General features: G+C 32.6%; 1 protein-coding gene across 2 annotated transcripts; it reads left to right on the top strand.

Moving 5' to 3' along the window:
* The first annotated feature begins 577 nt into the window (after window positions 1-577).
* LOC143073361 (uncharacterized) lies at window positions 578-11,954 on the top strand. 2 transcript variants are annotated; one of them, XM_076248840.1, is made up of 3 exons: window positions 578-737; window positions 6,553-7,623; window positions 8,098-11,954. In XM_076248840.1, exons 1-3 carry the CDS (start codon window positions 734-736, stop codon window positions 11,817-11,819), a joined length of 4,797 nt encoding a protein of 1,598 aa, XP_076104955.1. In that variant the 5' UTR covers window positions 578-733; the 3' UTR covers window positions 11,820-11,954. The 2 variants fall into 2 exon arrangements, with proteins under 2 accessions (XP_076104955.1, XP_076104954.1); XM_076248839.1 differs by having other exon boundaries at window positions 6,553-11,954.
* The last annotated feature ends 15,482 nt before the right edge of the window (window positions 11,955-27,436 follow it).

A 27,436-nucleotide genomic window follows, 5' to 3' on the forward strand; every position in this document is an offset into this window, starting at 1 on the left:
TTTTACATACAAATGGTCCGTTAATTGTTTAAATATACAAATTTGAATAGAATATCGTCTGCGGGACTACAAGCCTTTGTTAAAAAATAAAAACATCTAAAAATAAAAAAATGTAAATTTCGCCAGAGTCAATGTTTATAACGTTTGATCATTGATGTCTCCACTCATCTATTGAGTGATCAATGTCAGACGTAAATTTCTTTTTTATATAAAAATCTACTATTCAACTATTACCTGTTCAACGTATACAATTATCAAATGTGCGTTAGTAGAAAACATACGTTTTATATGGACTTATGGATATATTCAAAAGTCAGTCAAAGATTCTCATATATACATGTAAGTATATACACATGATTTACTAACTTGCTCATATATTAATTTTGTTAAGATTCAAAAATACCTCAAGTATATTCCTATTGAATAAAATGTGTTACAACCAATCAAAAAATCAAATTATCTCCTAGTTTAAAGTATGTCAAAAGTTTATTCTCTTACTTACTATTCACCTCTGCTAAACTAAACGTAAATTTCATCAATTTGATATATTTACGACAAAATACTCAATTATTGACTTGATTTGAAAATTTAATTGGTAAAATATTTAAATGTTTTCTATAGTTGATTGAAGTGACATTTGACTGATGATCTTGTCATCGAAGAGGATCGGTGTGACTTTTCCATTAGTACAGCAGATGAAAACATCGTAGAATTGTCAGTACATTGTGTGGAAATGGGTGAGCTTAGCTTTATTATATGTTATATGTCTAAAATTGTAATCCTGCTTTAAAAATGTAATTGGGAATGAAATAAATGCATTTAGTTAACAGATCTGAATGAAGTGCAATTTAAAATATACATGTAGTTTTTACTATTTCTAAAAACATATTTTTTAACTGAACATAAGAATCTGAGTCAGGGACTGTTATGTACAGAAAGAAAAAGAGGACCCTTAAAATTCCGTGCAATCAATAGCTGTACATGTAAACATCAACATTATTTTTTAAGCTGTAAGCTTAGTGACATTCTCATGGCTACAGTAGGCGGTATTTAAAAGGAGAGAGTCTAAGATTTTCCAAAACTTAAACCATGCTAAAAAAATAAAGAATAGGGACTAATGGAGTATTAACTTGTAATGAATAGATAACAATGAGCCAAAACAAATTAATGGTCTAAAAATATAAAGAATAAAAAAAAATACACCAACTTTCAGAATACTGAAAAGAAGAACACCCCATTCACAACCTCATTCCTTCACTTTTTTTTTATCGAATATATTCAAATTTAGATTTGATCCATGGAAACGCACTGGATTGATCCTAGGTTTTTAGTTTAGTAAAACATTGCATTAGGATCTTTCAAAAAATTTCATTATCAGTTGTAACGCTGTTGTTGTTTTAGTAAAATTAAAACATAACAATTGCTGTAAAGTTGTGACCAATTATGGTCCTACATGCTGTCTATAATTATAACGGTGTATGCTTTACTTTAATAAGCAACTTTCAATGTTAAGTTTTCGGCTTATATTTTTTTGACAGGAACTTCTTGTGAAAGCTCAATGATATTTTCTATAAAGTAGCTTCAACTTTGAGAAAACCCATAACGTATAGTCAGATGACTATAAAAGGCCCTAACGTGAAAAACAATTATTTGAATAAAACTAACAGCCTAGTCTGTAACAATTTAGGAAAACAAATATGATAGACATGAACCAACGACAACAACTTCAAATATCGGGATTCTGGCTGGGATTCTATTTCTGTCGACAAGACATATTTCTGTGTCAACAGTTTATTTTTCTGCTGTTTTTGTGCTTCGTGCCATCCCTTTCAAACTGATTCTGCTGTTACATCACTGTGCCAGGTTAAGGGAGAGGATTAAGCTCTCACAATCATGTTAAATTAACTCCGAGGAATTATCAATATAATCGTATTGAAAAATTGGAGTTAAAGTGTTATTTTCATGTTATGATTGAAGCAATATTTTTCTTTTATTTGTAATGTTATTTTACATGGTCGTGTTATCATCATAACTTTGGGACATGACAATTTTATTTTCATCCCTCCCTTTCCCCCCACAATATATGTATCAGTAACCCATGACCGTTGTGGATGTTTGTTTATTACAATCTTCTTATTTTCTAGTTTATTTGGCTTTCTGCAATTGCTTGTGCTTTTAAATCATTACTTTAGGTGGTTGTTTTGTCTTCATGTTGGTCGAGTCTGTGCTTATTATTGATCAGTCAAGTAATGCTCTTTTCAACTGAGTTTTACAATTGCGTCTTATGTGGTTATTTAACACTAATGTTCCAGATTAGGGGGGTTGGGGTGTTGGAACGCCTAAAAATATATTCAACCATGTCACATTGTGTTTTTTCCTGGCCTGAACAGAGCCTGTAGCCAAAAAAAGTCGTTGGTTGACGTCTGACAATTTTAATTTTTTGTGGTTTGATTGTATATGCAAGCTTTAATCAGACTGTTAGTTTTCTACTGTTGTAATTACAGGGACTTAAATAGCTTACAATACGATATAGGTTTTGCTTATTGCGAAAGGCTGTACAGTGACCTGCAGTAATTATAGTTTTAAGTTATTGGCAATCATATTTTCCGCAGAACATAACAGATCATAACGAAAGTAAGCGTACACTATTCTTTGATATCGCACAAATGCCTCAAATCAAAGACGTCATCAGTGACTGCATATGTTTTAAACAGGTTTTCAACCTTAACTTTAAATCGGGTTTACACGAAAAAACACCATTCCGCGTATAATATATTTTGTGGTTGCAAGCTATTGCAATATAATTTAAATCTACGTGGGACAATACTCACACCAATATGCATGTAATACATGCAATAACCATATATTATCCACACCCTTCTTGTTACATAATTAAGACATTGGTTTTGTTTTGTCAATTCCTCAATGAGAAAAATGCATATATGCCTATACAGATTGATGGATCAAGGTGCACAGGTTAAAGATTGTATGCGACATGAATAATTCCAAATTATGTAATATGAGTTGAAAGATTTATTATAGTTGTGCCAATTACCATGATTTAGTTTCCTTATTCTACCAGTGACATATTCATTGTTCTTTGGTGAACAGTTGTCTAGTTGGTTATAATACTACATCTCCGTATTTTCGCAGTTAAAAACAGTCGGTATTGCAAAGAAAGAATGTAAAGTGTGTCCTTTTTATGTTGTAATGTTATACTACTGTCTTAGGTTAGGGTGAAGGTTGGCGCCTGTTTAAAGTTTTAACCTGGTGTATTTTATGCACCTGTCCGAAGTGAGAAGCCTGTTGTTCAGTGGTTCCCGTTTGTTGATGGGGTTTATAGATGTTCCTCGTTTCTCCTCTTTTTACATAGATTAGACCGTTGGTTAAATCATTCCGGTTTGAATTGTTTTACACTATAGTCATTTTGGGGCCCTTTATAGCTGGCTGATTGTCTTGAGGGTCGTACTTTGACCTATACTCTAATTGTTAACTTTTTATACTTTGTGACTTGGATGGGAAGTTGCCTTATTGACACGCATTTTCATATTTATCATTTATATTGAGATTTGATTGGCTACGTGTTGTTACATTTTAACTATTTAAGCTAAGACGTGATGAATTATCATTGTAGGTATGCAAATGATGTATTCAAATGGAAATTTGACAATTCTAAAGGAGTCAAAATTAATTATCCGGATATATCAATCTTTCAACTTCTTATTCATCTTAAAAATCAAAGTGTCCAAATATGAAATTTACGATAGGAAATTACAACATATCTTGCATATGTTAAACAAGAAAAGAATTTATCCTCTACTATAAAAGACTGGTGTCTAATTTTTTTCCTGTATAAATACTCGGAAATGAAGGGCAGAATTAAATTTACAAAATGTGCAATTTGTGCATCTAATCTACGTCAATGTCTTATAGATAGAAAGAAATATAAACGATCAATCAGTGCGATAACAATTTCGGCTGAATAATTAAACAATAATTATATGTGTTCTCGTTATAACTGATAAGCAGACATGTTTTTATAGGTTGACAAATGACATTAATTGATATTTTAACAAAGACAGTGAGATATATAGAATTTTTAAAACAGGTATTCAAAATAATTTAGGGCCAAAAAAGTGTATAATTTTTATGATGTATCATTCCTTATATTTCCCTCTCCCATGTTATTGTGGTTATCGATATTGATATGAGAACCTTGATGAAAATCGAAATACCCCTTTCCGAGTAGAAGCATACGCACATGACCTGCTCTGGTTTATTCATATCACATCCATGATTTTAATACTAGATTCGCTTTACAACAAGGTAAGCAAGTACCCACTTCTATAAACAAATAAAAGTAAATACAACAACCTTTGATATTAATTAATAATCGTTTAAGGAATAACCTCTAACATTCACAAGGTTCGCCTGAAACAGGAAGTTTGAGAAGCAAAACATTTAAACCTCTGAAGGCATAAAACCCAAAATGATAAAGGAGGTTTGGGACATCCAACCTGCAATCATTACGTGTATATTATTATTGAATTCGAGACAACAGTATTTTTTTCAAATTCTTATCATAAATCGATGCATAGGTACTAATCAAGGTACAAAATAAAAAGAAAGGTTATAGCTAGATCGGGTGCTTCGCCAGGGTAATCGTCTTCTTCTATATATATGCATAACTCAGCTGCCAAGTCTAATCATCAGTAAAATATAGACCTCTGATTTCGTTATACATATACACCACCAACGGTTGGCCATCTGCACGTAATGTTAAAAATACAAACAATGCCACAACCAAGCGCACTAGCACTCACAATTTCCGATCTTATTTACTGAAAACGTATACGATAGTTTTAAATCTGTCTATTACTTGCCGTAGAAAGATACAGGTCTACACATTATTCGTAGAAATAATAGACCTAAATGCTGTATATATAGTAATGCCGTTGTTAGTGTTCTACACTTATCATTTCCCCGTTTCATTAAAAGGTGTTTGGTCAAGATAAAAAAGCAAAGTTTCAAAATATGATGGACCTAGTTACTTGAACTATCCTCAACCGGGCGGGTCATATGGAAATCCAATTAAAAGAGTCATTTTTTAAATGTTGACTAATATTCTGACATAAACATATCTGATTTAGAAATTTGATTGATAAATATATTTATCTCTGTGTGTTTTAGTTGAAAATTCAGCGGTTTATTATTTATTGCTATTATGACTGAAAAGGGCATGACATTTGATTTATTAATAAAAAGATGTATATTTAAACCAATGACTAGTTTCTGCGTTTAATTTTGTCCGATTGTAGGTTAATATATTCATCCTAAAACAATTTCATTCTTTATTTATCATAATGAACTAATTAATTTAAACCAAAAATAAGCCCCTTACCAAATTATTGGATACAAAAATAAAAAAAAAGTATATGATAAATACATTGATTTTTACCAAAAATGAAAACATGTTTTGATTTATCATCAATTCATCATTTTATCAACCTATGACATATATTCTTGTCTAATACTGACTAACAAAACAACAATAAAGTAGACCACTAAAGTACAATAGACCGACTAAATTGAATAAGTAGTACTTTATACATGCTGTACTTTGATCTTTTTTTCTTTTTTTCCATTCATTCTTGAATTTATCTACTTTTATAGATAACACTGGCATACTACAGCGAAATTAACCGATGCTTGTATATTTTTTATTACAAATAATCTTACCTCGACCTTATGGTAAATTGTCAACTGTTTTCTTCGACTCTTATAAATCGAACACCAATGCCTGACATATATTCATTTGATCGAACTTAACTTAATTGACAAATTTCGCTTTGGACGAAAATACTTATACTACGAAATTCTTGAAAAGCTTCTTATTTGTATTTTTACTGGGGTGGCTTAGGATGCTGCACAGAAATGGAAACTTTGACTAACATCATGGTGTTCTTCTTACCTCACTACCTTCTGTTTGTTTGTTCTTGTCTGACCATCCAGACATCGTTGCCCACTGTCCAGGCTTCTGAGCTCACCGCCGTTATTATAACAAAAATACCGAACTCGGGGAAAATATTAAACGGGAAGTCAATAAGCAAATGGAAAAATCAACAGCAAAAACACATCAAACAAATTTTTTACAACTGTCATATTCCTGACTTGGTACAGGCCTTTTTTCAATTTTTCAATTATTTCTTTTTATCTCACACGACGATTAGAGAAAAATTGCACCAGCAAAGGGGTTCTGAACTATTGAATACGAGAGTTTTCGTGAATATTTCATTATTTCTTCAACAGTATGTGAAAGGCAAGACGATATCTTAAACTACAATCTCATACAAACTTTATGTAAACATATGATGCTTATAATTAGTAAGACTTTTCTTTCTTTTCAGAATTCGATAATTCTGATCAGTATTAAGCTATTCTTTTATTAGATAAATGTTCCAAATTTCAAATATCATTCCTTAATTTATATTTACAAACTCAAATTATCCATTAAAACATATTGTATTTAATGCATATACCATTTTATTCCAGGACAAATAACAAAATCCTTTGCCTCACTGGTGATCTGCATTCTACTGGTTTTCATTGGAAATGTTCAACTTGGCGAATCAAGAGTACTGGGAAGACAGTTACTTTCTACGGACTCTGATGAAACATTTGATATGCACAACAAATTGGACAAAACAATCAAAATTACAAATGTTTCGCCAAACGAAACACCAAGTTATAAAAGTGCAGCAAACAGTCACAACACTCAATCTGAGTATTCAAACTATTTACCGATAGGAGCTGCAGACTACAAGAACAAAAATATAATGGAAAACATGTTAAACAATGTGATAGACAAAATTATCAAAGAGACCATAAATAATATTACTAATTTGAGACATGTCAACCAAATGAAAAGTGAAATACAAAATTATGGAACAGGAACACAACAGGCTATCAAAAAGAATGATCCTTCTATTTTCCAAAACAAAGTTAAACCTACAATCGACGAAAAATTGAACGACTACAAAAACGCGAATAATGAACAAATTTCTCCAAGGGGTAATATGAATTTACAATTTCTTGACGAAAACACCCGATTGAGGACGAAGAATGACGATATCATACGAACCATTTATACTGGAAATGAGAATAAAAATAACTATAACCGCATGACGTCAGATGTACATAAAAGTGGAATGGTTGATACGACACCACACACTACCAGACCTAATAATTGGAAAGTCTTCGAAACAGCAGGTGGAAAACAATTCATTGATGAAACACCATTGATTGGAATTCGACATGAGAATTTGAATGGAAGAAGTTCGAAGCAAAATACAAAAGTAGAAGCATATAGCAGAAACCAGATAGAAAGTTTTGGAAAACAATTACAAAACCAAATGCATGAAAGTTATAATGGTAATACAAATCAAAGCAGAACTTCTCAAGAGGGACGCAACGAAAACGTATTGCGTGGTAGCATTAACACAGAACCTACCATTAATGAAAATATAAACATAAAAGCTAATGGTAAACTGTCTAATAAAAATACTACTGGCATCAATGTTGAAAAGGAATTAGGAATCATACAACAAGCAGGCGCAAACAATAGTAAGGTTAACAATTTAGAAAAGTTTATGGTTTCAAAAAATCATATTTCCAATATCAAAAATTACGAGTATATGAGAGCAGAGCAGAACACTATAGATGAAGAAAATATGTCAACTATAGAAGAAAACAAGAAAAACATTAGCTCTTTGAACGAATGGGTAACAAAAACAATTAAAAGTGCTTTGAACAATTATAAAAATGCTAGTTTTACAAATAATTTATTGGATAAACAAGAGTTTTTAACACGAATGGAGAATATTAAAAAAGAACTTCTGAAGAAAATGCTAACAAAATCAGAAGCCTCCAGTACTAAGCAATTACATTTGACTGAACCACAGGCTCAACAAAATAAGACAACTAATAACAAAAAAGGTGTAGCTAAGAAACGAAAGCAAAAATCTTATAAAAAGAATAAAAAGACCAAAGTCACTAAAGGAAACTTCAATAGTATAAAGAACTTTCTTTTTTCTTTAGGAAATGACAAGAAATCGACAAAACCACGGTACAACAAAATAGTGTCACCTAGCGGAAAAGAAGAAGTTTTTGTTTATGAAGTAGTTGAAGTTGTACATCATGGAAATGCTTCAGAACAAGCAAAAGAAACAATTAACACAACTAAAAGTACTTCATCATCAAAGCCTATGACGAAGCTTAGTACCAATTCATCAAGTTCAGAAATAAAAGCAAAAAATAATATGAAGTCAACAGCAAAAAGAAACGGAAATGCAAAGAAAACTAAATCTGACTCAAAATCAACAAATTTTAACCGATCTTTGATTAAAAAAAATAAACAAGGAAAGATATCAAAAGGAAGCGACATTGGTAATCTTGTTCAAAAGAAAAGAAAAACGGAAAAACAAACAAAAACAGAAGCAAGTCAGGACAAACCCATAACACGATCTCCTACTGCGTCAAATCGCAGAAAGCCATCTCAGAGAAACACCATAAAACAGACAATAAAGAAAAAAAATAATCCAGGATTGATATCTATAACAATACCAGGAATAAACCAATCAAAATATGCACAAATTCCATCAAATTCAAAGAAAGGTGTGAATAAGCCTAGTTCTTCTTCGAACAACAAGAACATTGACGGGTCACTTAATAATCCAATGACCGCAAATATTGAATCGACGAAAAATAAAATGAATGATAGGAAGAAAGATGCTAATTCCCTACCTACTACCCGAATGACCGGAAAGATTCCACCAGCTAATCCTTTAACAGAATCTCCATTGGCACCCCGCTCTAGGTTTATGACACACTTAGATGAAGCTAAAATACTTGCGATACGGAAACACCTTGTACGAATGTTGCAGCAGATCAACGGCCACATTGCTGCTACAAGGACAAAAAATATTGAATTAATAAAACAGCAAGTTGATCTCTTAGATAGACAAAAGGAGAAAAATATATTGGAACAAACGCTTTCTGGAAACATCGTTAAAAATTCCGAAACCACTCAAAATAAGGCAAATGAAAGGCATTTCGTAACTGAGAGCTTAATTGGTGCAGAACCTGGTATTCACAAAACGAACCAAATCAAATCTTCCAAACCAACAACATTGGGTGCAGACGGTAGGCCAACAGTACACTCTATTATCAATCAAAATTCAATTTCTAATTCACAAACTTCGAAGATGGATATTAAGCAATCTATAAATAGAAACATCCCTTTGCAGCCAATTTCTTTAGAAAAGAAAGAAGCTGTCTTATCCGTATTACCCTATGAAAAGAGTAATTTGAAACCACAAAATGTTATACCAAATATTAGATCGAATAACATAATTTTGAAAGAAATTCGTCCAAGTAATTTTAAACCTGCATTTAACAACTTCATTGATGTCGAATTTCTGAACCCAGGCGAAACGTTACACCGAATCAATGTTTCTGAGATAACAGAAAAAGTCAAAAATCAAAACAATGTTGCTACAGCAGAAGCTCCAGCTGATCTTAATCTAAAACAACCGCCTCTTGAATTCCAAACAAGCGGCGTAAAAAGAAATTCTTCTGCATCAAGAAATCAAATGAATACATTACAAAGCAATATCATTGACAATAGTAAACATACTAATATGAATTCGCAGAAGAAAATGCTTACAAAAAATCTGCAAGCTTTATTAAAGATGAGTGATATGCTATTAGCAAAGCAAAGTAAGATGCAGCATGGCAAATTATTACCAGGGGCGTTTAATGAACCATCGAACCATAATCAACAAAATATTAATGGATTCATGCAAAATGAACTTAATATTCATCAACCAAATGCAAATAGTATGAATGGGATTCCAAATGAAGCTACAAATATTTCTCCTCAAGGTCAGACAGATGTTCCAAAGTCAGGACAATCTTCTAATCATTCGGATCTCTCATCTGTCCCTGAGTCTCAATCTTCCTGGAACATGCCAAGAATAACCACAGCACCGAACCTTAGAAAACTGGAGATGCCGTTTAATGTTGAAAATAAGAATAATCATAACATACCACAAAATATGCTAGAAAGCAACAGAATGCCATCAAATTTTAGAAATCAGGTATTTGCTGAAAATCCGTTACCTGATTTGAATCAAGCTATATTACAACATATGAAGGATAAGTCCAGAAACACTCTGCATGTTGGTCTACCAGAAAAACAATCCGATCGCCATTTACTAGGGAACGCTCTCATGCTTGACCATGTAAATAACTATTTTAGAAATAAATTTGATCATATAAAAGGATCAGATCATCACCCTAATATTAACACCGTAAATAGCCAAAACAAACATAATGGTATTCATGGTACAACGTTATCAAACGTGAATCAAAATACAATGCAAAACAGTGTTGGTGGTACTATGATTCCAATATACGATCAGTCTTTAAGTGATCAAAAGTTGGCCGATTTTAAAAATAAAATGTTTTCAGCACAAGCTGGTAGGACATCACATGGTGCGGCTCATTTAAGCGGAAGAAATATTCAACACAAATGGGTTACCGACAATAAATATAATGATATAACTCCTAACTTTCCAGGAAAAAATAATCGGAACGGAATGTTCTTCCGAAATGACCGGATATTCAACGTTGGTCCACAATCATCTGGTATGTTTCAAAACAGCATTGGAAGTCAGATGAAAACAGAAACACCTAGCATACAACCTATTAATACGATTGATCTACAATTTCTCAACCCAGGAAGTCATACAAGTGCTGTACACAAGCCTATAGAAAATAATACGACGGGAATTGCTTCAAACTCTGTGTCATTAACAAACCCAAATATTTCAAGTAACTCAGAGTTTGTCGCCTATAACCATCTTCAGAGAATGGTGGAAAAATGGAGTACACCATCGCCGTCATATTCAAATGAACATGGTAATCATCGGACTACACAGCGAACAGTATCAAAACAATTTCATAACAGTTATCACAATGTAGTTCCTAGTTGGAATTCGAAGTGGCCATCTGCACAGGTTCCAGCGTCTAACCGGCCCCCGCAATTGAATCAAATTTCACAAAACCTGCAGCAAACATCGCCCATTCAGTCTCAAATACAACAAAATCAGCAACAATTATTGAAAAATCACCATCAATCTTCACCAAATGCCGATCAGAATTTATCATTTCAAAATCAGATTCCACCAAATTATAATCAGATTTCGCGAAACCAGCAACAACGTATACCAAGTATGCATCAACCATCAAATTCAAACAATATGATTAATAACTTGCCTACACAAAGAACGAGAATTACTAAACAATCTTCAGTGCATAACCTGATTCCAAAAGTGTCTTTGCAATTTAGTTCTAATCGTCCTGTCAAACTCACAGGAAACGTTTTACCAAAAGAGAGTGGTACCACGTCACCTTATAACTGGATCAGTAACACGAATAAAAATACAAATAATGTACATTCTTTTCAATCTAGAGGCGGACTTAATAATCCTAGTATTTCAGGGCATGTTACTGAAAATAAAATGACAAGGTCTGGTAAAGACGTGGCTGGTAATGTTTGGTTTAATCATAAAAAACTGTTTAATTCATTTATACCGGAAAGTACAAGTAACAGTATACTAAATGGGGCTGAGGCTGCCTCGCAAATATTGAACAGTGTGTTTTCAAACAATATTAATTCACAGTCATCAAGTTTAGGAAAGGACATGTTGAAACCTATCACGAACAAAAAATGGTACAGTTATATTTTAAATGTGTAAAATGTATGCTTATACCGATTACTTTGTTTCTTGTTCTTGTTGTAAATATTAATTGTTTTTAATTTATGAACGATACTTTAACATTGGAATGATACTAATACAATTGATTAAGTATTGTTATAAATATATATATATTTTTTTAAAATCTGTTTTATTGTATTTCAAAAGGTATGATCCAGCCAATTAATAATGTTCAAAAAGATTATGGAAGAAGACAAGAACTTGGATATGCAATTAAGTAATTGTCAATTGTTGCTCATAAGAAAAACTATTTTCAAAACATGACTGTAAAGCTACCTCAGGCATATATTACCTTAGCTGGATTTGGCAAAACTTTTAGGAATTTTAGTCCTCAATGCTCTTCAACTTCGTACTTTATTTGGCCTTTCTAACTTTTTTTGGATTCGAGCGTCACTGATGAGTCTTTTGTAGACGAAACGCGCGTCTGGCGTATATACAAAATTTAGTCCTGGTATCTATGATGAGTTTATTATATGTAACTGTAAATAATGTTTGACCCGTCCGTATCCCGTCAGTGCGTCTGTTCTTTAGTCAGTTTGTTATTAATTTTTGTAATTACTGGTTAAAACTTGATACCTTGGAACTGTTAAACATACGATATTAATTTTGCACAATGCACAAGGCTGCTCGGTGAACCATACATGTATTAGTCCACACTATTTAATTCTGGAGAATACCCTGTCTCGTTAGCAGTGATAGCACTACTCCATACAATATATTTTGAATATGGTCTCGTATGTAAAAAATTAAAACAACACGTTATAAATCTCATGCGTCTGAAGCGCTTTTCTGGATTTCAGAAACGCTTAAACCAAATATTTGAAAGTCGAGGAGGTATAACTCAGGATAAATGGACCAACATTGATGCATGAATGAAATGATAACCTATAGACATAATGTAAAAGAACCACACTTTGATACTCTCAAGTAGATACCGCTACTGGTGGGCTTTTATACACCGAACAAATCACCAGCTCTGTACTGACATGATGAATAAAAAGCCTTCCAAAAATTGTTGATTTGATTAGCTACTCTTTGATTTATTTGACGTATTCCCTATTTTCATCCTCACTTTTTATTATTCTAAAATGTTACCAATTCAACACTTAACTTAGAACTTGTTATCCGTAAATTATAATCAAACTAAATATCATATTTCTACACATGTGAACATCCATGGCTCGACAGTCTGTATCTTGGCATTGCGCACGTTCGTGTTTTTCTCTGACTGTAGATGCCGTATTTACACTAAATTAAATGTTGGATGTGTACAAATTGATATTTTAGTCTTAGATTCATGATTTTCTATTAGTTGTAATTGGCTTTATACTAGCTGCCAGTAACTGCGAGTAATCTCTGATCTATACTTTTTTTTGCTGTGGAGATGTAGTGGAGCACAGAACAAAAACATAAGTCCGAATTATTATTTTTTTTTTATGTTTCAGCCATTTAAAATTATCAATGGCCCATTTTGCATACATCGGAAGAATGGAGGTATCTTCACATTAAGTATAGCTATTACTTCACGGGAATCAGAATAAACAAAGTGACGTATGCTTTCGTCCTGAAAATGAATGAATATTTTGCACTAAATGTTAAGCATTCAAAAATCAATAAAAAGACCTGATATAGAGATAAACTTCATGTTATATTTTAACTTTCCTCGGCAAAAATCATATTTCTGTAACATACACAACTTTTTAATGTGTCGGTCTTGAATGAACATGTGTTTTGTTATACAGGCTATATAGATATACTTTTAATTCATATAAAAAAGAATTTTAAAAAGGGATCTTTTGGTGAAATGTTTGGAAGTTTTTCTCTCGATCGAATTGATAATGAATGTGTGTGTGTGTTTGCGTTTGGAGGGGGTATGTGTTTTCGACCTGATTTTACTTATTTACGTAAGATCACACGTTGATTCGTATATTATTAATGTGTTCAGCTAGACCAAGAATGATTTGCACTTCCATTCGTTTTTAAACTAGTTGAATCATAATGAAAGATACTCAGCCCAGAATTGACAATAAAACAAGGGTTAATACAAAATAATCAGCTAGAAATGCCAGTACACACTTTTGAAATGGCGAGATTTGAAAGGTTTTTCATGTCACGAACGGATTTCGGTTGAAAAAATACTTTGCATGCATTTAGATTTCTGCGAGTTTCACCATATCAAGGAAATTTTAGGTGAAAACAAAATAAAAAAAAATATACCAAAAAAAGTAAACCATGCATGCTCCAAGAAAAAAAACTAATTAAAAAATCAGAACCAAAAACTCTACTGAAAAAAAAAGAGATAAAACCAAAGAATAAGAAGGCAATTCAATTAAAATCAACTGAATTTGATGTTTGTCTCACGGCAATCGATCTATTATTGTTATATTGGAAATAAATTACATATTTGGCCGAACAAGTAAAAAATCTGTTGCCATAAAATGTATTTAATTTCAGCCATCCTGTTGTGATATTGATTAATAAAAATTGTACTTTTACTGAACGATCTACCAATGTCATTTGGAAAAATATTTATGGAAAACGAAATATAACAAATGTTCTTTCATTAATAAAATTGAGAATGGAAATTGGGAATGTGTCAAAGAGACAACAACCCGACCATAGAGCAGACAACAGCAGAAGGTCACCAACAGGTCTTCAATGCAACGAGAAATGAATGACTGTAATATTTTTTCTGTCTTGAAGATATAACATAAAAAAAATGTGGTGCACACTGAATAACGCGCGTAGCGGGTTATTTAAAGTATGGACGACATTTTTTATGTTATTTCGAATAGGCAGAAAAAATATTACAGTCATTTCCTATAATTTAAGTCTTAATTCCTTTTTAAACTGGAGCAAAAACGTTGATGACGTCATAGTCACATGACAAAATTATGTCTATGGGCTGATAAACAAAACGACGTCAGCCAATCAGAAGACACGTTACATCCAAAATTAAATTATAGTTATATAAATTTCAAATGTATTAAATGTAAAATTTGACACCAAAAATCAGGTTTTTGTTTTCTCCAAAGCTATGGCAGATATTTTCATAACGTCACAATTGAATAACGCTTAGTTACATCGTCGCAGCCGATTACGATGGCGGAACCCAAAGATTTCTTCCAACTGAAGGTATTTCCCTAGACAACGATTTGCAGATGGTTAAAAGGAAGATGTTTTATCCGAAAGAGGTACAAAATGTGCCGAATAAGGACACCGCTGTTTTCAGTATCGGATATTTTAGAAAGGATTTATATTAAATATTTACGGCAGGCAAATTTTATAAAGTGAAAGATCAAATTACCAGATACTAATCTGATTTAAATTGTCATCAAGTAAAAAAAAAGTATAAACAATGAAATAACGTTATGTGAAAATTCAAACTGTTCTTTTTTATTTGTCTTTTTCATATAAACACATGCCTTCTTGTTTAATAAGGTTGGTTTAATGAATAGGTTAAACAGGTACCATGCACAGATTAAAAACAAAGTATTTTACCGGGCGCATCATTTAAATCTTTTAAGTCTGTTTTAAGTTCTATGAATTCATCATTTTCAAAATATTCTGGTTAACCATTATGGAATGTTTATTTCACAAAGTTTATAGACATGATCCCGTTGTCGTACATAGATATAGGAAGATTTGGTATGAGTGCCAATGAGATAACTCTCCATCCAAGTAAAAAAATATAAAATAATTACACCTTATGTAAGAATCCTGGATTTTGATTGGTTGATAGCTAGTGTATTTTTCACCAATTTACTGTTATCAAATGAATATCGTTCATTTTTTAACACCGCCGTGGTATTTGCCAAAAGGATATGCCTTTTTTTACCCTCTCTGCCGTGGCATTTGCCAAAAAATACTCTATCCGACTGGACGCTTGTATCGTCACGATCATCAATGCGTTTTGAAACATTAACATTCGGTGTAATTAAACAGATATAGCATGTTATTGAGGGGTATTTGCAAAAAATACCAGTCTTGAGAATGAATTTCCCTCGCCTTACGACTCGTGAAATTTAACATTCTCTCGACTGGTATTTTTTCGCAAATAACCCTCCTAAACATGATATATCTGTTTAGTAAACCATTATGGGTCAAGGTACAGTCTTCAATACGGAGCCTTAGCTCACAGCGAACATCAAGCTATAAAGGGCCTCAAAAAGTACTAGTGTAAAACCATTCAAACGGAAAAACCAACGGTCTAATCTATGTCAAAACGAGAAACGGGAAGTCCACTTGTTAAAGACAAGTCATTGGTCGTATATGTATTGCATTGTTTTCCATTTACACAACATTTTCCATAGATTTGGAAACAACAAAAATCCGCCATAGATTAGGAAATTACAAAACTTGCCATAGATTAAGATTGTAAAAAAATGCCATAGATTTGGGATGACATGACGTCACATTTGTCATAGATTAGGAATCTGTCATAGATTTGAAACCCACCATAGATTTGAGTCCTACACACACACATATATATCAATAACTGCATCCAAATTAGGTGCCATTACGTTTGATCGTAAAGAATTGCCTTATATGATTTTTAAAGGTAGCACATTTGGAGCAGAAACTTTAATTCATATGTTCTTGCATCCCAATATATTTCCTTGGCCAGTACTACATTTAGATGCTGTTTTCTAAAACTCAAAATGTACACAGCTCTGTTAAAGCTGCAATTAAAATTCGAACACAAGAGAAAACAAATCGAATAAATGTAAAGAACGCAAACAAAAAGAAAATACAAGCATTCATAGCAAACTCTTAAAGCTTAGACCGGATCAATACATACTTAACTAAGGCTGATAGTCATCGAAAAAAGTAAAATTACAAAAGAACCCTCAGGATTCAAAACAGAAATACCCTTATGAAATGGCAAAATCAAAATCTCAAATACAGCAAACGAATGGATAACAACTGTCATATTCCTGACGTGGTACAGGCATTTTCTTAAGTAGACAATGGTGGATTAACCTGTTTTTATAGCTAGCGTACAGTTCGTTCCTACAGTAATGCCGACAATTTGTTGAAATAGTCTACCTCCATATTCAACAAATATGTTGCCACAATAGAGTGTAGTTATTGAAACGAAAGTGTGTAAGACTAAACATACTAACTATCAAAATCAATTGAATTACATGTCAATGTTTCATTCTATCAACTTTCTATCAACTGTAGAAAAAGCAGTACATTTTAGTTATACGAGATAGATAATAAAACACAAGTGACAAAACAATCGAGAATAAGAAGAAGAGGTTATATCCTATCCGCTGATTTATATGAAAACAGAAGATTAGACCCGAACATTTGTTTACATATAATGAAGACATATATGATATCAACTTTAATTTGTGAGCTAGAAATTATAGTACTAGATAAATAAGGGTATAAAACAAGAGAATTTTTAGAAAGCAAATTCTATCTCTTAAACAAAACTCTTCAGATGTTGTACCGAATATAGTATCTCGATTGACCCCCAATATAAGGACCGATCAAGTTTAGACTATTGACTTTTAATTTAAAACATATTTTTCCTAGCCGTAACGTCTACAGAAAGCCCGATTGCAATAAGACAGTTTTTATCTAAAATGAATACAGAGTAACACATAGTCAGCAATGTTAAATAGATGATTCCAAAGTATATATAATCAACCAGACATTTATTTACGGAGACAACTTATTAAAAAAGCAAGAACTAGTACAGATAACATACGAAGCGATTATTTAATACATTGGACTGTTCAGTTCTGCTTAGTTTCGTCACTGAATTAATTAGAAATATGCAGTTCTTAACAGTTAACAAACAGACAAAACTAATATTTCCCTGATTTCCCTAATGTTGATTGTAAAAAAAGGAAAGTCTAGTTTGAATGCTGACATTGTGATTCTCCCACTTTTGATAATCGGAGGTTTAAAATCAGGATTCAATATCTGCATTGATTATACAGGTTTGCCTTTGAAATATTGATAGCGATCGATGACATCAACTAATGTCTTTGGAGCAACATATGCGGGATAAATCGTGATAATCACAATTTAAAGGTATTTAACCCAATTTTCCTCATTAACCTTTCATAACTTAAATAGCTAGAGCGTTTATTTCTGTAATATACTTTATGGTGAAACTCATCATAGATACCAGGATTATGATTTATAGGTCAGACACGCGTTTAATGTATAAAAGACTCATTAGTGACGCTCGAACAAAAACAGTTTAAAAGGCTAAATAAAGTGTGAAGTTGTAGAGCATTAAATATGTCAAATATCAAAAATTTTTGCCAATGTAATTTACTGATTTAGAGTTTGACATATAATAAACATACATGTTGATAAAATCCTAAAGCTTTCTGTTATTTGTGCAGTTAGGTATTTTTCTTGGTTGTATAACTTCATTTCTCAAATTCTCCATGAATCAAATTTAAAGAATTATGTAACTGACAAGGCATGTGTTAAACAAATTTCCAAATACGACAAATATTAAAATAAAATTAAAAATTCCCAAATAAACCTACAGACATAGGGGACAACTGGTATGCCTGTTAATTGAAAAGTTTAACATGTGTATGTTTTTGCTTCATACAGTCGCTATCTCGTTGCAATATATCCCGTATATGCACATAAAAAATGTTTAATATGCGGCCATGTGTAAACTACATTGTCATTATAATGACATTTTATGCGTCTGTCATACGAGTGTCGTTAGTTTTTTGTTCACTTCAGTGTTTTTGTTGTTTCGTTGTTTTCATCTTATAGTTCATGTATTTCCCTCGGTTTTAGTTTGTTTCCCAGATTTGCTTTCTCTCAATCTATTTATCACTATCAAACAGCGGTATACTACTGTTTCCTTTATTTAACGAGGTTTGCAAAGAAAATGACTATACCAAATCAGGAATATGATAGTTATCCATTCGTTTGATGTGCTTGAGCTTTTGATTTTGCCATTTGATTAGGGATTCCTTGCAGTTTAGTATTTTTTATCAATTTTATTTCAATATATATCTTCTTTAAATATTATTTGCTATATTGAAATGCTATCTTGGTTAGATCCCACAAATACGACGGTTATCTTAATCAAAAAGTTAACAATCAAGTTCAATTGAGAGTGAAATCTTAAATTTACGTCAAAATAAAAAAATGATATAAATGTTAAATATTGGCAGCTTCTCGTTTCTAAGTGTATCGTTGAGTTAATCTGATTGTAAGTTTTATATACGCCGTTATGATTTGGTTAACCGTTATTGAATATCTGTGTCACAATTGACCACGGATATATTCCACTTGTCGTAGTCTAAAACCCACCCTCTTTACAACAATAGAAATATCACCAAATACGACTTATTACCGAATTTTGTATTTTATATGTGGAATAGGAATTTTTTGTAACTTTGATTTTAAATGTTTAAGTTCGCAATATTATATTATCATTTTCATATGAATTTACTGTTCCGAAAGTGTAAGTGTCATTTAAACAGTACAACATATGGAGTCTAGTACTTCTGTTGTTCCGAATTTTCTCTCTCTCTCTCAATCTATTAAAGACGTTTGAACAGCGGTAAACGACTGTTGCTTTTATTTATATACCCAAGTACCAAAACGTGTTAGCAAGATTTCATAAAAACGTTTCATATATCTATGATGTTGTAAGTTTTATGATTGCATCCCTCATATCTGCCCTCTATTTTTCTGCTATTTTTTGGTACTTATAAAAGTTTAAAAAAGAATTATGTTTATCAATAATTTTGACTCTTTTTAATTTCTTACATTTTTTACATCCCTGATGTTTATCATACATTAAATTAGATTTAGAATCTTTGAATTTATGTCGACAAAGTTATCAACGTCTTAATAAATGTATGATAATTTGAATTATTTTCCAAACATTCTTTTAGTGCAAGAGTTATCTCTTGTTGGTCTTTTTTACTGTTTTTTAAACTTATTAACTAAAAATAAAATCGACAAATACAATCAAATTTAAGTATGTGCATTTAAAAACAATTTAATTTAAATAAATCCTTTATATAATTTTGGCTCTTTAAATTGCAAATTTATAATATGTACTAAATGGAGCAGTATAAATTTCTATGATGGGCAATCATGTTCGCGTTTTGATGGGAAAATTGAGAACATGAATGATGCTGAAATTAGTGATGTGGAAAGAATTAGATGATCCTAAACCTTTGTCAACCATTGTCTATAAAATCTGGACTTTATATCTAATTTATTTCTATGTATGATATTAAACATGGTGATTTTAATACTCTCCGTTTAAACAATAGCGATCTCTATCAGCTGTTTCCCTGTTGCAACAGATGGGACGTTTGTAGCATTTAGTTTCGTAGATGTTCCGACTTGAAACAAAAAAGTTAAAATATAACAAAACTGTCATATTAGCATGCGTCAATGTACGAACAGATATTGAACAGTGAAGATGTTCGGAATAGAAGAATGAAAAAGAAGAGAGAAAGTTAATCAAAGGTAAGCAACTTAACTTTTGTAATCTTGTTACTCCTAAACGAATGATTATCCATTTAAAAAGAGTAACATATTGAAGTTCTTAAATCATGATATATACTTTGGAGACAAATATTGAATTTCAATTAAGCTAAGTAAGGGAAGATATAAAATGTAAGGAAAGTTTAAAATGTGTATCAATAAGAATACAACTTTTATATGATAAATCGGTGCTCTATATAAAGTTAAATTGTTCATGCAAATTACTATTATCAATTGTTCAATCATTCATTTTGTCCCTGCCTTATAAAAAATGTTTAATATTTAAAAAAACGATAAAAGATTTTCTTATCCTGTCTTCACTCATATATGTTGAGTAATACATGCCACTGAAAGTGATGTGTTTGATATGTAGTGCTATTTTAAATCTTTGGATTGTTGTAATATTTCTACTATTTTCATACACAATTTACTATAGTACTTAAGATATATTCAGCTTGGATAAACATTTTGCAGAATTAATATTTTATACAGGGATCATCTGATCTTATTGATTTCAAAAAGGCAAAAATTATGATTTATGAGTCAGCTAAACACATGTTACCCAGGACATTATATTGTACATTAATTAAGTTAGAATAAAATGTCACCAGTGCAATCAGCCACAAGTGGTCGACATACTGTGTAATTTTTCATGTCTGGAATTACTGAAGTAAATAATATAAAATTGGTCCTAATGAATTCTAACAATAGATTGGTAAGGTCACGAATACTCCTATATTTTACTATACACCTGTTTTAAATGATGACGTGGAACTATTGTCACATGTATAAATTTCAGTGCTACAGAACATGGGTTGGAAGATAAATCTGATACAACTTATCAATTTAATTGTATATCTTAAAAAGATGCATTTCTTAAAATATTTGTTATTAATGTTTATAATTAAAGTTGTGTTCACAAACTTTTCTGTAATTGGATTTGTTGTATTGTTATTAACTTTTGACAGTACACTTCAGACTTGATATTGAAATTTCAGGTTTAGTCAATTATTTACTGATAATCTTCCTATTTTCTTCAAAAAGTAATAAATGACATTCTATTTGGTATACAATAGAATAATTTAAATATGTCTTAGATCAGTCAATACAAAAAGATTATTCATTCATTAACAATTTATCTGGTATAACAATGTATTGTACATTGAAGGTTTTTTTTGGGAAAGACTCATTGGATTAACAAAAAATTGTATCAAGAAAGTTTTAGGACGATCTTTTGTGAGTTTAGATGTACTTAATACTACAGTAATAGAAGTAGAGGCGATTCTAAATGACCGTCCGTTGACATACATATCTACAGATCCGATAGACGATTTTCCTTCCATATAATAAATGAGATGGAGTCAGTGGGTCCTCGTCTATCGGATCTGTAGATATGTATGTCAACGGACGGTCATTTAGAATCGCCTCTACTTCTATTACTGTAGTATTAAGTACATCTAAACTCACAAAAGATCGTCCTAAAACTTTCTTGATACAATTTTTTGTTAATCCAATGAGTCTTTCCCAAAAACCGCCATACCAAGGCGCTCGCTTCGGTATGAACTTCCACTCTGTCCCTTGACTATTCAATGTTGCTTGAAGTGTTGGTGATGAAGTTAGCCTTTCAATTTCTTTCGCTGATGCTACGTATGTTGTCGCATTGTCAGATAACATGATTTTTGGGAGTGATTTCCTACTTGAGAATCTACGGAAAGCTAAAATAAACTGTTCTTCTGTTAAATCTGTAACTATTTCTAAGTGTACAGCTCTGGTGCTAGCGCACGTAAAAAGACATATGTATGCCTTACTGTCTTTTCCATTCTTATTCCTTACTTTTAACGCTCCAGTAAAATCTACACCAGTAACAGTAAAAGGAGGCGCTTCGCGCAGTCTGTCTTTTGGTAAAGGTGGTGCTTCTGGGGTACGGTAATGTTGTCCTGTAACTTTTTTACATGTGACGCATTTACGCAAAATAGTTTTCACGTTTTGACGGATTTGCGGTATCCAGTAAGATTGTCTCAATAATGTAACTGTGCCGTTAACTCCTGAATGTAAGCTTCGCTTATGTGCATCTTGTATTATCAAATTTGTGAGTTTGTCATGTGCTGGTAAAAGTATCGGATATTTCGCCATATCGCTAATCGGTGCATTGTGTATTCTTCCCGCACAATGAACTAATTTGTCCTCGTCCAAATATAATTTAAGTTGTTTGAACAGAGAATGTTTTGACTTTCCAGTTCTTTCTAAATCGACGTAAATATCCAAGTATCTGTTTTGTTGAATATCTTTTATCCACATTAATGCTGATCTGTCTATTTCATTCACGGTCAATTGACTAGTGGTCCTTTGTCTTGTCCTACAATTTTCAATAAATCTGATGACGTAGGCAGTAACATGTAGCAACTTATTGTAAGTGTCAATCCTTGAAATGTCTACTATTCCAGAAATATGGGCAATGTTAATAGAATTCCTGTCTGTGTTATCCTCGGTAGTTTGTGTATTTTCTGTGTCTTCTAAATTTGTAAGAATTATTGTTTCATTGCCATTCCACTTAGGCCACAAGTTTTCTTCGTTAATCCACGTTGGTCCTTTAAACCAGAGGTCGCTGTCGGCAAATTTATCAAAGTCTACTCCACGCGATAAAAGGTCAGCTGGATTTGAGTTCGTTGGGCAATATTTCCATTGGTATTTCTCTGTAAGTTTCTTGATCTCTTGTACTCTGTTTCTTGTGAAGACGTTAAGCGGTTTTGTTGTGTTCATCCACTGCAAGACAATTTGACTATCAGTCCATAAAAATGCGGTAGAAAAATGTATATTTTTTCCTATATAATCCAATAACCTTGCGCCAATTACTGCTCCCATTAACTCTAGCTTTGGTATTGTTATCTGTTTTAACGGAGCAATTCTGCTTTTTGCCATAACAAGCGAACTTTGTTTTTCTGTCACAATATATGCGCATGCTCCGTAAGCTTTAGCACTTGCATCAGTAAATATATGTAGGGTTGAGTTCGAAATATCTTCCTCTCCTTGAAGGTACATGCGGGGTATTTCCGTTTCTAGCGCCTTTTCTGTATTTTGAGCGATTTCTGTCCATTGTTTTGTAAATTCTGACGATAACGACTGGTCCCAATCTAGTCCATTCTTCCATAACTCCTGTAAAAACATTTTATTTCTCACTGTGATTGGGCTTAAAATTCCCAACGGGTCGTATATTCTAGATGTCTGTTTTAGTACATCTCGTTTTGTAACAGCTTTGTTTTTATTACCAAGTGCATCCTTTTTAGCAAATGTAATTGTGTCTTTCTCAGCATTCCATTTTAAACCAAGTACCTTGATAATTTTGTCATTGTCCACAACACTGTCTTTTCTTGCAAATTCCTGCAATATCTCACTATTTGAAGCCCATGATCTAAGATTAAATCCTGCGTTGGCAAATAATGGTCGAGTCTGGTTGTAGTAATTTATTAAATCGTTTTCTTCTGAAAAACTTGAAATAATGTTGTCGACGTACAGGTCATTTGTTAACCTCTCTGTCCAGGTGCACACGTTGTCTTTCAAATGTTTCAGCAAAACAGCATTCAAAATAAAAGGAGAGCATGTTGCACCGAAAAGAACGGATTTAAAACGGTAAGTTACTAACTGTCCTGTTGGGTCTGTTGGGTTGCTGTACCAATAAAATCTTGTAACGTCTCTGTCCTTTTCTTCTAGTCCCACATTAAGAAACGCTTTCTCAATGTCTGTTGTTACTGCATATTTATGTAGACGAAACCTGAGAAGTATTGCAGCTATGTCGTTCAGATTTGGTGGAATGTTTAGTAAACAATCATTCAGTGAAGGGATATCAGGTGTTTCACGGCAACTGCAGTCGTACACTATTCTTATTGGGGTAGTTGCAGAATCCTTTTTCACCGGGTGGTGTGGAATATAATGTACTTTTCTGTCTTGTGGAATTTTGTCGTCAACTTTTTCTATAAAGCCTCTTCTCTGCTGTTCTGCGATGATTTCTCCATATTTTGTTAACATGTTTGGATCTTTTCTTAATCTATTAACAACGTTTACTGTCCGTCGATATGCAATATGTCTATTCAATGGTAGTGTTGGGTGGTCCTCTTTCCATGGAAGTTTTGCAAAATAGCGGTTGTCATAGTAACGGATCGAAGTTTTTTCATACACGTCCTGAAATTCCTGATTAAACTTAAAATCGGCGTCCATATTCTCGGTCCCAGTTGTTTCTATCTTCCAGAACTTTTCTAGATCAAACTCTTCTCGTTTGGTTGAAACAATTACATTCATCATTGATGCGTTTGTGTTCACTGAGTGGGTTCCTTTCAGAGGTCCTGAGAGTAGATATCCTAGTTTGGACCTTACTGCTGTAGGTCCCTCGCCTCTGATGTTCTCATCCTCAACTATGTTCCAATATTGGTCAGCTCCAATAAGTAATCCTATTTCAAATGATGCATCTTTATTTACGGCGTGAGCTAATCTTAAATGTTGTAAATACGGCATAGTTTTGGCAGTATGAATGTAAGTCGTCAATGGTGCGGCTATTTTTGGTACAATTAAAACATCTACTGAAATATGGTCGCCATAAATAGTCTGTAACTTAACTGTTGCAGTATCTAGTTGTTGAACTCTGCAGCTCTTGTCAGTGTCTCCAAATCCCGATAATGCTATTGCCTCTCTTCCTGTTGGTCTTATATCTAATGTATCTGCTACTTGCCTAGTTATAAACGACCTTTGGGCGCCTTCGTCGAAAAGTATATTGGTGTCAATTGTTTGTCCTCTGTAGTTTAGTGGTGCAATTGCGGTCTTCAACAAAACATTTGGGCGATCACGGCCTAGAGATGAATATAAAACTGTTGTCTCAGATTCCTCCGCGTTGTGTGTTTGTACTGTACATGTACTACTTGTACTTGCAGTTTCTTTGTCGTGGTCTTTGTTGCATAGGCTTGTGTGGTGACGTCTTTTACATTTTTTGCAGTTTGATTTTGATTTACAATCTGCTACACTGTGTCGCCCTAAACAATTAAAGCACAGTCTTTCCTTTTTTACAATTGTCATGCGGTCGTTTGGATCAGTGTATTTAGTACATTCTGATGAATAGTGGGGCTCCTTGCAGTATGCACAGTTTATGGTATGAGATTTCTGTGTTGAATTGGTTGAATTATTTTTTGGCCAGATTTTACGTGATTTTGTATTTGTGTAGAACGTAGCTGTAGCGCTCGGACTCTCACCTGTTTCTGTACTGTTACCAGACTCTAAAATGGCCAGCTCCTTAAAGATAGATCTCCTAAGATCACCGAGAAACCAATCTGTTGAACCGTGTTCACGAGTCAGGTTTTTGCGTATTTCACTGGGCATTTTGTTGAGTATGACTGGTACTAATAACGAGCCGTATGAGTCTTGAGCCTGTCCGAGAGATTCAAGGCCACGTATGTATGTTTCTGTCCTGTCGTAGTAGCTTCTAAGGTGCGTAAGCGTATTCTTTGGTGCGGGTATGTCTAGTAATGCTTGCATGTACGACTTAATTATCTGGCATTGTACTGTATAAAGTTTGTTTGAGGAAGAATGCGTAAAGTCTTGTACAAGGTTGTCGTCGACGTGTTGGTTGCTAGGATACGGTAATGATACGATTTTCCTTCCATATAATAAATGAGATGGAGTCAGTGGGTCCTCGTACTAAAGATACAATATTAACGTCATAAGAACACGACGTCCGATCTACAATGATGGCGCGTTACGTTAACGTTCTTCTGTGCGTAATTTCTAACAGGTTTGTTTAAATAAATTGAATTTTGCATTTTTAATCCCTGCATCCCCCACCCTCTCTGGCATGATGGTGTTTGTACAATTGTATTGACACATGTACAAATATGGGCATAATTGATATTTTATTTAAGTACAACATATGTACAATTATGAAAGAACAAATGAAAAAAAAATGTAAACGTTTCGCGTTACAATAAATGAATAAAAAACTCAGCATTAACATGTAATCTTTTGGTTGTAAAAGCAACTGTAAATCCAGGATTAAATTCAGTTTGAAGTAACCGGTTAATTTTCATTGCTTTTCTAAAACTGATAACAGATTTATTAATAAATTGTAGCTTTTTAAAAAAAGCAAGAAGAATCAAATTATTCTTTCACTTTAGTATTTCAACTTCATTTTAATTTAGAAAACCTAAAAAATTTACATATTTTTCGAAAAGCATATTGATCCCATGTTACATGGAAGTCTACACGAGTTCCGGATAACATCAATAATATCCTTGTAAATGATATGTTAAACCTCCAAGGATCGATTGACACCTGTTACCACGCCTATTGATATGGAAGAAAAATATAACAGGTACTCTGTAATCAAAACCACGGACACAGCTGCTTTTTTGTCAAAGCGAGGCTTACAGATGCTACATTCTTGCTCAGTTGTATACCGCTTCCCCTTTGTTGCATTTGAAAAAACAAGGAATGTATAATTCGATATTAGTGTTTATGTACTATGCATGCAATCCTGATATCATATTGTTAGATTATACATTTCATATGTTACACGTCATGCATATTTAAATGTATTGAGCAGTTTCATTTTCTTTACTAATATAACATTTTACTTAGTAGCTCAATAATAATAATAATAATAATAATAATAATAATAATAATAATAAAACATAAAAGTTAAAATATACGTATATCAGAATTTGATATAGTGATAATTCGTCTGTCCTTTTCATAACTTTATCAACATACCAGTTTTTATAATTGTATCCTGCTGATTTACCAAAACACTACATCGTCCAAAAAAAATGAACTTTTGAACTTTTTGAAATATTCATTTATGTTAAGCGCTTTGAACGCATGGAATTAAAAAGGGTTGTTTTCATTTTTTATTTCTAACCGAACTAATTAACGTCCATGTGTAACTCTCAAAGAACAAAAGTCTATACATACAGACTTTTTCTAAAACTTACAGTGATTTTTTTAAAATACATTCCTGTCCAGTCACACTGTAGAAGTATATGTCAATAGTGACTTAAAGGATATTATAAAATCGAATACATTTGGAATATACAAACCCTCAGAAAAAAACCGTACCT

Source organism: Mytilus galloprovincialis, chromosome 4 (assembly GCF_965363235.1).
Source record: "Mytilus galloprovincialis chromosome 4, xbMytGall1.hap1.1, whole genome shotgun sequence".
Lineage (NCBI taxonomy): Eukaryota > Metazoa > Mollusca > Bivalvia > Mytilida > Mytilidae > Mytilus > Mytilus galloprovincialis.